This window comes from Solanum verrucosum, unplaced genomic scaffold (genome assembly GCF_900185275.1).
Source record: "Solanum verrucosum unplaced genomic scaffold, falcon-dt-bn FXZP01000147.1, whole genome shotgun sequence".
NCBI lineage: Eukaryota > Viridiplantae > Streptophyta > Magnoliopsida > Solanales > Solanaceae > Solanum > Solanum verrucosum.
Genome location: NW_026020343.1, coordinates 1,794,962 through 1,806,518, shown reverse-complemented (window position 1 = coordinate 1,806,518; position 11,557 = coordinate 1,794,962). Strand labels below are relative to the sequence as shown.

General features: G+C 32.8%; 1 protein-coding gene across 1 annotated transcript; it reads left to right on the top strand.

Moving 5' to 3' along the window:
- Nucleotides 1-897: 897 nt before the first annotated feature.
- On the top strand, nucleotides 898-11,324 carry LOC125837366 (protein RAE1). Its single transcript, XM_049516500.1, has 11 exons — nucleotides 898-1,066; nucleotides 1,245-1,331; nucleotides 2,014-2,091; nucleotides 2,179-2,369; nucleotides 3,524-3,665; nucleotides 7,651-7,731; nucleotides 8,854-8,982; nucleotides 9,543-9,620; nucleotides 10,484-10,555; nucleotides 10,866-10,946; nucleotides 11,076-11,324. The coding sequence occupies exons 1-11, from the start codon at nucleotides 1,004-1,006 to the stop codon at nucleotides 11,124-11,126; spliced, it is 1,053 nt and encodes a 350-aa protein (XP_049372457.1). The 5' UTR covers nucleotides 898-1,003; the 3' UTR covers nucleotides 11,127-11,324.
- Nucleotides 11,325-11,557: the final 233 nt, after the last annotated feature.

Here is an 11,557-nt window from a genome sequence, read left to right as displayed (position 1 = left end):
GTATTTAGCAGATATATAAAGAGTCCGATTGTTTCTCAAAATTTCATTAGTACCACATAAATTGAGAAAATAGAGTAAGTAACATATATTATTTGAATATGACGTAAAAAGTGAAACACAATAATTAGCAGCTTAAAATATTTAAAAGACATTAAAAACATTTGGTTAATTAGGATAAAGAAAGTAATTTATATTATTTAAAAGTGATGTAAAAACTAATATAGCTCACAATAATTAATAGCTTAAAAATTTAAAAAACGTACAAAAAATTTGTTGACTCTCGGAATTTTAGGAGTGTCACATAAATGGAGCAAAGAAAATAATGATAGTATTATTTTAAAATACATAAAAAGCACTACAAATCATAATAATTAAAAACTGAAAATATTTAGAAATCATATTAAAATTTAATTGACTCTTTAAATTATATTTTTATCACATAAATTAAAATAAAAAAATAATATATGTTGGGCACGGTCCTGTATCTAGTATTTGAACTCTAACTTAAATAAATAGCACGACAGCCACAAGCAAATAACTTAAAAATGTAAAAAAAATAAAAATACATACATATTGATGAGAGAAATTTCTTAAATTTTTCACTATATATTTTAGGATTGTTTAATTTTTAAATATATTTTACTTTTACTATATATTTTAGAACTCGTTAATTATTAATTCTATTACCTTTTAGCATACATGTTTTACTCTTATCAAATATTTAATTTTTAGCATGTTTTTTTTAATTATATATTTTAGAATTCTTTAGTTTTAAATATTATAAAAATAATTAAATAGTAATTTTATCAAATTTATAAATGTCAAAATTCATATATTATATAGTAGCAAAAAAAATAAAAAAAATAAAAAAATAGGAGTTGTACGAGTCGGCAAACACATTTGTTTTGCTTAAAGTAAACGCTAATTTGCTGAATATATAAGCTTAAACAGTTTTGGGTTTGTATTGTTGTTGGTTGTAGTAGCTTGAGCATAAACAGCTTCAATGTCGCTATTCGGTACCGGTGCCACTGCTGCTGTAAACACAAATCCCAATAAATCTGTCGAGGTATTCTTTCGTAGATTTATTTCAAGGTTTTACCTGCTTTTCCAAGTTTCATCCATGGCTATTGCAAGTTTTTGTTTGAATTAAGTTATGTATATTCGAATCAATACTGAAAATCAGTTTTGTTTTGGGTGTTGTTTTTGCAATTTTTATATAACATTTTGGGTGATGTATTTGTAAGGTTCAACAACCTCCTTCTGATTCTGTGTCAAGTCTCTGCTTCAGTCCCAAGGCTAATCTTCTGGTTGCTAGTTCATGGGATAACCAGGTTAGTTTGCTTTCTGTTGATATTTACCCCATCTTCATGGGTCCTTTTTACTTTTTGTTTGAGTAGGGACAAATTTAGATAACCCTAATATTTTGCCTGTAATAGACAGGAAAGTATATAAATGATTCCTATAGTTGAACTGGTAGTTGATTGATATTTCTTTTTGAGCATGAGGAATGTTTGATAAGCTTTCGAGCTCTCCAATCATCAATCCCTGTTTGTAGTCTGTACAAATAGGTTGTTTACATGCTATTAGAAAAGTTTATAAATCTCTTACTTGGGTAGATAACTCTACTTTTGATAATTAAGGGTGACAGGAAATCATGGCAAATTGAATATGTAAATACCTCCTTAAGGTGGAATAATATTCTAAATGATTTTTCAATCAAAATATGAGGTAATGGGCTAAAAGGCGTAGGGTTGTAGTACAGAGACAAAGAGATTTATTTTTAGAAGTTCTCTTTTTATTTGTTGAATGGGTCTAGATATGGAGGGATGGACGAGGTAGTTACACTACGTATTGGGTTTTATTAGTAATATACATATGCCAGTAAGTAAAGATTTTAGGACTGGGAAGACGGGGCGAAACAATATTAAGGTACAACTGCCTCTTTTCTATTTCTAGATGATTTTGTTTGCTAGGTGGAACTGGAAATAAATCTTATTCTGTGAGGTTTTCTAGGTGCGATGTTGGGAAGTGATGGGAAGTGGAACCAATGTTGGAGTTGTACCCAAGGCCTCTATATCACATGAACAGCCGGTAATATATGGGCATTTTGCTGGTAAATTTACTCTTTTTTTTTTTATGACTTGTATTTATTAGCTATATACAATCTATTTCTGGCAGGTTTTATGCTCAACTTGGAAGGATGATGGGACAACTGTCTTCTCTGGAGGTTGTGACAAGCAAGTGAAAATGTGGCCACTATCTGGTAGTCAACCGGTAACAGTAGCCATGCATGACGCTCCTGTCAAGGAATTGGCTTGGATCCCAGAGATGAGTCTCTTGGTCACAGGAAACTGGGATAAGACTCTGAGGTAAGTGGAACTTGAAGTTGAATATGCTGCTTATTGCATTTCTCAAAAATATGCGTCTTAGGGGCCATTGTTTTATCAAAATTTAAGAGGGATGAATCTTAATAAACATCTGATTGTTCAGATGTTGTCTTTAGATAGGACTCGGTATGATACAGAGTACTTGTTTTTTCAGCATTTGAATGTTTGTAAATTCAATTCTATTTAAATATAATAAATATATAATTCAATAAAAAAGTAATTAAATATTATGTCTACAAATATCAAAGAAAATTTTAACTTAAAAAAGAATAAGTTATCATTTAAGATAAATTGTAATATTTGAGGATATAAATGAAATACTATGCAGTAACTAATATTTGATTTGAAAACATGAACTGTATAAAATCAAGTACATATGAATTTCACTGCTTGAGAAATGCAGTAACCCAAATCTGGTTTTAAAAGATCAACTATATATAATCAATCAATAACTGATGAATTTAGGCAACCAAAGCTTTTCAGTCCATGGTCAATCAACAAAAGTCATATATTACATTGTTAACTTGAAATAAGGGCAGAGGCTTGTGCAACTAAACCAATTATCCTGGTCATATGTCACTCCTCACTAACTAGGAAACATAAGACTTCTCAACAAACTCAAAATACTCACAATTACAATTGCAACATCGTCAAAGCTTGCAAGATATGAGGTGAAGGGAAAGTTAAACAACTCTGCAACAGTAGATTGGAGAATTGCTTAGCTGCTGCCGCCACGAAAGAAATATCTCAAAGAATACTCGAAGCAAAATTTTTTTAGCTCTCTTCTTTGTATTGAATTAACCCACCCCATCTGAACCCACTATTTTCTTGAAACTGATCAAACCCACTATTTTTACCGGCTTCTCCTTCTATTTTAGCCACTGGTCTTCTCAAATCATATTTCAAAAGGGGTCTTGTTAAACCCTAATCTCAAAATTGAAATCTACCATTAATCCCCCCAAGGGTCGTTATTAAAAAAAAAAAAAACTACTACCATTAAAATACAAAATCAATATTGGAGAATCCCGAATACCCAGCCAGGATTTGATTTCCTATCAGTTTAAGAGGAAAAGATTGGGTTGGCTGTAATAAGCATTGTATTTAGCCTTGTAATCCTGGGCACAATTTTTTGGCAGGTACTGGGATTTGAGACAGTCAAATCCAGCACATGTCCAACAACTTCCTGAGCGCTGCTATGCACTTACAGTGAAACATCCTTTGATGGTTGCTGCCACAGCTGATAGAAATATTATAGTTTTCAATTTGCAGAATCCTCAGGTATTACTCCTCACTTTTTATGGAATTATTCAAATCATTGGAAAGATTATAGTGGTGGCCAGCATGCCCTTAATGCTGAAGAATACAATTTTACCAGTTTCAAAAAAAAAAGAAAAGATTTTAGCGGTTAGCTGTAAGCAATTAGGTTAATCTTTATCTTAGCTAATTAGTATTGTTGGCTGGCAATACATACTATGACGAATAGGACACATTTGTAGGAGCCAGGAGGTATTAATCAAAATAGTCATTAAAATTTAGTCCAACAAAAATATTATTTGGTTACTTTATTTAACTTAATCCATGGATTAGTTATACCTCATTCATGGGTCGTTTGGTAGGGAGTATTTGGAGAAATAGTCCAAGTATTATGTGTGGTATTATTTAGTACTATGTTTGGTAGGAATTTTGGGTCTATGTATAATCAATCCATGGATTAGTTATACACCCTACATGGTATTATAGGATGTATAACTAATACCTTCCATTTGGTGGTATTAGTAATACATGAGATCTAATACCATGAGACTAATCTAGGTAAAGACAAAAATACCCCCTCAAATCCTTTTAATCATTTTGTTTATTTTCTTGATTTTATGTTTTATATTTATACTAAGAAATTTAGTTAAATAAATTAGCTTACAAATTTTATTATTTAGATAGAATTTTTTGTTTCTAAAATATGAGTTATTTAATCTATTTATTATTAATATAAAATACTATAATCCGACTAATATGCTAATGTTGATGTATGAATTTAAGAACAATTCATAAGTCAAATATTGCCTCTTAACGGAACTCCATTAAACATTACACAAGTAGTCTAAAACAAGAGCGCGTATATATATATATATATAAAATATCTCGAGTATAAAAATAGTTTAATTTATTTTGCTATATTAAGTTTTTATTTTATGATAAAGAGTGTTTTTTTAAATTTATTGATACAAAACAAAGTTCAATAAATTTTCTCTATAAATTGTTATAGTTGTGTGACCTTTTGAGATATTAACTCCAATTTATTAAGATGACAATTATTTACCCTCAAATAATTTAAGTGAGAAAATAGTGAACATGGCAATAAATTTTTTATTCTCCTAGCTAGTTAAAATGCTATAAAAAAATAATATTGCCCGTCAATTATCTATCTTGACCCAATTACATGAAATAGAAAATCCCATAATAACTCAAGGGTATAATTGGAAAGAATTTTTTTTGTAGAGTTTTAAACCACACACAAAACTAGGTAAGAAGCAATGAACCAAACACTTGATAAAAATAATCCCTGCATTACTAATCCATGCATTACCAATCCCTGCATTACTAATCCCTGCATTACTAATCCCTGCATTATTGAGCTTTGTACCAAACAACCCCTCAAGGTTTTATTTTATCCCTAGAATTGGGAGGGATAACTAATCTATTGTCTAACAATCCTTGGATAAGACCCTTAAATGTCTAAACTATCCCCCAATCTTTTTTCCTAAAGTTCTTTTGTAATTTAATTTCCTTTTTTATTCATATTAAAATAGTTATAAATTTTCTTTTTAATTCTCCAAATCCGTTCAATGTAATTTGATGTTTTCACAAACTAATATTTTTTTTCTCTATGTTTGATTTGCTATATTGGGTTGATTTTTTTTTCTAGTTTTTTTTAAAAAAATGTAGTTCGTCGATTGACCACTTGAACTATTTGTTTTCTTTTTTTTAATAAGCTTCGTGTATTTGAACAATTTAAGTAGCCTTAAATCTATGTTAGGTTAAGTTTAAGGTATATTTGACCAACAAAAAATTAAAGTAGTGGCATATTTTAGTATTTAACTTGACTAGTTAAATGAAATAGAAATTTCCATAATAACTTAAGGGTATAATAGGAAAGAAATTTTTTGTAGAGTTTTAAACCAAACACAAGATTAGGTGGGAAGCAATGAACCAAACACTTGATAAAAACTAATCTATGTATTACTAAATCTCTGCATCACTAATCTCTTCATTACCAACCCATGCGTAACTAATCCCTGGATTATGCATCTTTGTACCAAACGACCCCATACTGTACTATTAACTGATGCCTTCAATGTAAATTTATTTTATAGTGTAGTGGATATTTTATTCTGATGGTACCTTTTTATTTTGTCCGCAACTCCTAAATAAGCAATTTGTTGTTTGTTTCCTTTATTAGAGAGATTAAATGCTTTCATGCAACCATTTTTGTGCATCATGTTTAAAAAAAAATAGAAATCAATAAAAAAAAACAATGCATCCTAAAGATGCAGTGGTTAAAAAACCAAACTGAAGCCCCTATGCAAAGCTTAAAGAGCATCAAATCTTAAAGATCATCTATACCATTTACATATGTGAATTTACACCAGAAATACATCCATTAAAATTTGGTGTTCAAAGAGGGAGTGGGGGTCTAAATTACTCCATTTTAAAATCTCTGATTATCCTTCCGGGAGGTCCATAGAATGCTGCCTGGAATAGTATGATACATATTCTTCTAGTCGATTTGCTCACCTTCCAACCACACCAACTTACGTGCATCTCTATGAGTGTAAGGCATAATCCACTCTAGGCATGTAGACTCGAGAAGATATCCCAGACAAGATATCCAAGACATTCTTTGCAACAAGAAACAGAGGAAGTAAATTCTTGGAGTCTCATCTCTACTTTACATGTGTAACACCTATTCAACAGGAAAACCCTTCTTCTTTTTAGGTTCTCTTTTGAGTAAAGAAAGCCAGGTAAAGCTGTCCTACGGAAGCAAGCTACTTTGTCAGGGCTTTTGTTCCTTTGCGAATTCTTAATCAAGTGCCTAGAATTATTCAAGTTTTGTTGGCAAGCCTGAGCAGTGAAAAGATATCTTTTTCCACCAATCCATCTCATTTTATCATATGTCAGTCAGTCAGTGTGCATTGTTTTACCTCCTGCAAACTGCTTGACAATGCCATTAATCTTTCCACCTCCCAATCTTGGCAATTCCTCCACAAATCTTCCAGTTTCCACTACTACAACCTGCAAATTGTAGAATCAGGACAAGAGATAAACTGGAAATGTCGGGGAATTCATTTTTAGTGGAGTCTGCCCTATATCCGAAGATATTAATTGCACTAAAAGTACCTTCCAGCAGTTGTAGTTTATTGCTACAGTTATTCCGTCTGTTCTTTATGATTTTACTGGAGAGACTAGTTTGTCAACTCTTGGTTTTTCTACAATTTTGGCAGCCAACTATTTTCTATTTTTCGTGGGCCTAAAGTAGTAGAAGGGGCCAGGTCACTCTATGGATAGAGTGATAAAACTAGTAATGTGTGGTATAATATTTAAAATAATATGTTAATATATCCAGACCTTCTAAATTTGATGAAATATTGTCATATTAGTAAAACCTTTTGAGGGAGCATTTTCAGTTCAGAAAATTGATGTTGAAGGCTTGCAATTTAACCAAAATAAACATTTAGAATGTTAACAACATCGATTTCATAGATTTTGGTCCATGTTTCTCTTTTTACTCTTACTACTCACTATTTTTTTAAAAAAAAAGGAAAGATCGAGGAAACTTAAGGATAATTTTCTCATTAGTTTTTAGAAAGAGGTTGTGTTTGATATGGAGGAATTTTCTCATATTTGGTTGGCCAAAATGTTTTGGAAAACAAGTTCCATAAGTGACATTCCAAGTGCACTGGCTCCCCCCCTCCCCCCCAAAAAAAAATCCCTACCTAACCCTCACAGTGGTTTGCTAGATTATATATAAATGCTCTTGGGATAAATGTTTTTTGTTTACTTACAAAACACTAGAAAATGAGTAAGAAACCCACCTGTTTTCCAAGAAAATATTTTCTAGGAAAACATTTTCTTCCTACCAAACACACCCTTGTAAAGCCAAGTTTATACTCACAAAATTTTTGTTGTTGTTGGATATTCAAGTATTAATATTGCTAGCATTTCCTTCAAATTGCTAAAAACTTGTATTTCTTTCAAATTGTTACAGACTGAATTCAAGAGAATTGTCTCACCCTTAAAGTATCAAACTCGGTGTTTAGCTGCCTTCCCTGATCAACAAGGTTTCTTGGTGAGTAGCTATTTTATGATCGAATACCTTCTTGTGTATGCTATATTAAATTGCTCAGTCTTATTTTTTGCCCACCTTATACAAATGCTAGAGTCCCATACAGGGAGTGAGATTAGTAGAATGATCTCAGAGCTTAATATTTTGAGCCGATACAAATTCCTTCTTATATCAAACTAAAGATGAACAGATACAGAGAGCCTAAAAGAGTGTTATTACCTTTGTTTTGGCAAGTTCTCCATGCTTATGGTGACAGTGCTCTTGCATAATTTCTTCCACTGGAGACTGGAGTTGGTTTGCATAAGAAACTTCCTGTTACACGAGAATTATGTGGTATTTGGAGAATTGGTAACATACTCGAATCAACGAATTCAGACTGTTCCTCAAAGTTTTAGACCACTTGTGCTGCCTGAAGAAGGAGGTAAATCACTTAGTTGGTTCTCTCCTAAATTGGGAGATGCAAGCTGATATCGCAAAGTCTCTCTGTTTGTGATGCTCACAATATCTTCTTTATCTGCCCAAGCACTTCATCCATACATGGGCCTTCTTTCTTTAAATAGCTAGCTATCTTATGAGACAGTCCCAGCTCTTCAAACTCCTTTGACCTCTCTCTAATAAATTTTCTTTTTCCCGTTTCACCTTTTCTGTTTGGTTTGGGGGGAGAGGGTGACGGAGGAAATGATTGGACTTTCTTGAATTATTTAGCAGCCTTGAGAGGAGCAACCAAGGAAGCTTTCTATCAACAGTGAGCTGAACACTTGTAGATGGTTTGTTTGTAAAGCATTTTGGATCTTTCGTAACAAGGTCCAAGAAAGGAAAAAGTAATGAATGTTACAGGCTGATCCAAGAAAGACACTTTTACTGAGTCTTCCTCCTTAAGAAAAGACACTTCTACTGAATCTATTTTAGTTATTTTCTGAAAGGGAGTTCTATGGTGTGTTTGGATTTTGCTGGCCAAGGCATTCATGAATGGTTTCCCTATGGTAATAGCTTATTTTCATTCTTACATGTGGATTGTGGTCTGTAAATAATTCCTGATATTGTGAATACATTACATCAGATGCATCTAGGTTCTAGACTCATTTGAGACATGTATCATTATAATATTTTACATCCTCTATTTAGGTTGGCTCTATTGAAGGACGGGTTGGTGTTCATCATCTTGAGGATTCTCAACAAAGTAAAAACTTCACATTCAAATGCCACAGGGAGGGCAACGAAATTTACTCAGTCAACTCTCTGAACTTCCACCCTGTAAGATCTTTTTCTCTTTTTATATTTTTATTCATTGCATTCTTCCCGCCTTGTTCTCTATAAAGTTTACTGTCTTCTAATGTTGCATCTTTTGGGAGGTAGAGGATGTGTAGCTGTCTCTCATATCCTTTTTTTAATGTCTGGTGGATATAGTGTTGACAAAGAGAAACTGCCAGTCAATTGCTGTGTGGACAATTTTTAGCAAGTTATTGTTAGAAGAACCTATATATGATGCATGCACATTTCTGGTCTTAGGTAATTAAAATCTAGAAGCTTTATGATTGTGTACCATTTTAGTTGTCCTTACCTTTGGACTGGTATTCTTAGTTTAGGTGGAGTAGGTGAACTGCTAAATGTAAGATCAAGAGACCTGAAAATATATAGCAAGCTTCTTGTATACACAAACTAAACATAAAGTTGATAAACACAACGCTGGACCTGCTTCTTAAAGTTGGTCTTTAGGGAAGTTGTCATTGTCAAATAGACTTTATACTATTGCTAAATACTACTAATATTTCTACTTCAACTCATTCGTCATGTGTTACATCTGCCTCACTCAGACACATGGAACATTTGCAACCGCGGGATCTGATGGTTCCTTCAACTTTTGGGATAAAGATAGCAAACAGAGGCTCAAGGTATCCTTGATCCTTTTTAAAGTGCTAATTTCTATGAAGTTCAGTCATTTTCTTTATTTTTTATGATTTCTAGCATGTGTTCTTTATGAATGGAATTGGCATACATTTAAATGCATGAAATCGATAAAGCATCTTTCTTTGTTTAGAACATCCCTAGTTTCTGGACATTAAAAGCCAAATATCTCTTTTCATTTGTTGTTTATTCATTCATTTGATTATGACAAAATAAAAACTGTCATGTTGCAAAAGAGGATTGCTCTATAAGACCTTACTTGGTTGACATAGACCTTTCTGAATATTAGGTTTTCTAATCTAGGAATTTCAAGGATTTCTTGAATCTTCCTCTGTGTTATTCGGTACACATCAGCTTTATAGAAAATTTAAAACTTTCTAGTTTGCATCAGGTGACCAGTAAATTTTAGCAGATAGTACTTGTGGGTTTTTCATTTATGAGAAAACCATTATGTGATGTCCTCTGGTACCTTTTAATTTTTATTGCTTAAGATACAAATTGTCTTCCTCTTGAAGAAACTTTTATGGCTTTCTCCAAATTGGTGATGTATGGAGTAACATTTTTAACCTTGGATGTATATTTTCTCTATCAAACAGCTTTTGATCATTACTGTACATACTTGTCATTTCCAAATTTGACAGCTTAAATCTGTGTCATTCAAATAGTGAAATGAAATGTGGAATGCTGGCTTGCTTTTCAATAATGCTACTACTGTTTTGACACTGGTTCATTCTTTATAGTATGTTTTAATTCTTTAATAGTGCAAGAAAACAAAAATATTTTAATATTTAACATCTGTTGCCGCTTTTGGCATCTTCCATTAAGATTTTTTTGTGTGTGTTTTCTTTAGGCAATGTCAAGATGCAGCCAGCCCATACCTTGCAGCGCGTTCAACAATGATGGCTCAATCTACGCATATGCAGTATGTTTTTGGTTACTTTTGTTCAGTAGAACCTTCACTATGAATAACTTTTGTAGTTCACACTCATACTCTTGTGTGGGAGTGTTTCTCTGTGCCACTTAGAAAACCATTACTCGGATACTTACCCCAGTCCACCATAGCTTTTTTTCTTGCCAGCATTAACACAGGATGCCCCTTTTTTTGTTTCTCTTCTGCCCTCTAATTCTTGAATCTTCTGATGTCTTGATGTTGCTGAAGTTTCTGATTTTCTCTTAGTCTTGCATGCAAATTTGCTTCAGTTTTCAATTTGTTTATCCGATTTTGTGTATAGGTTTGTTATGATTGGAGCAAGGGTGCAGAAAATCATAATCCATCAACTGCAAAAACAAACATTTACTTGCACTTCCCACAGGTATATTCCATAAACTGTACCCTTGGTTTCTTTATGTTTGAACCATATATATCATCAATCCCCAAACGAAAAAGAAGTATATTAGTGTTTACAGCTATAAACGGTTTACACATTGTATTTGTCATGCAGGATTCTGAGGTTAAAGGCAAGCCACGAATTGGAACTAGCGGTAGAAAGTGAAGTCAGCAGGAAAGCTTCTTGTCACAGTTTCAGAGAAAGTTTGTTTTGTTCTGTACATGGCTTTTTCTGTCTGCAGTCGTGCAATTAATTCGCGGGAGTAGAAGTTTGAGTTTTGAACAGTCAGTAGATAGTGATTTGAGTCTGATATTCCTTATTTGTAGGAGCTTGCTTGTGGTGGCAATACTTGTAATCTCCTTACAGAATTAGATAGTTGCTTAGTCTCCATCCGGTGTAGCCTCTGAAACTTCGTGGCAGTGATTGATAGCTATCTCTGCACTTTTTGTCTGAATAGCCGTTTTATTTCTAGAGTTGGTAATTACTTCATGCAGTAGAGTCCTCAATGTGTCTTGAATTTAAGGGCTGGCAAATGGAGCATTTTAACTGAACTTTGGTGGTTAAAGATTTGTTACAATTGCTCAAATCCTGTTCAA

What these genes read in the sequence shown, in the direction of transcription:
- LOC125837366 (XM_049516500.1), top strand. Translation starts at nt 1,004, where the DNA reads ATGTCGCTATTCGGTACCGGTGCCACTGCTGCTGTAAACACAAATCCC. An exon ending in AACTGGGATAAGACTCTGAG is followed by an intron (nt 2,370 to 3,523) that starts GTAAGTGGAACT and finishes ATTTTTTGGCAG; the next exon opens with GTACTGGGATTTGAGACAGT. An exon ending in GCTCAATCTACGCATATGCA is followed by an intron (nt 10,556 to 10,865) that starts GTATGTTTTTGG and finishes TTTTGTGTATAG; the next exon opens with GTTTGTTATGATTGGAGCAA.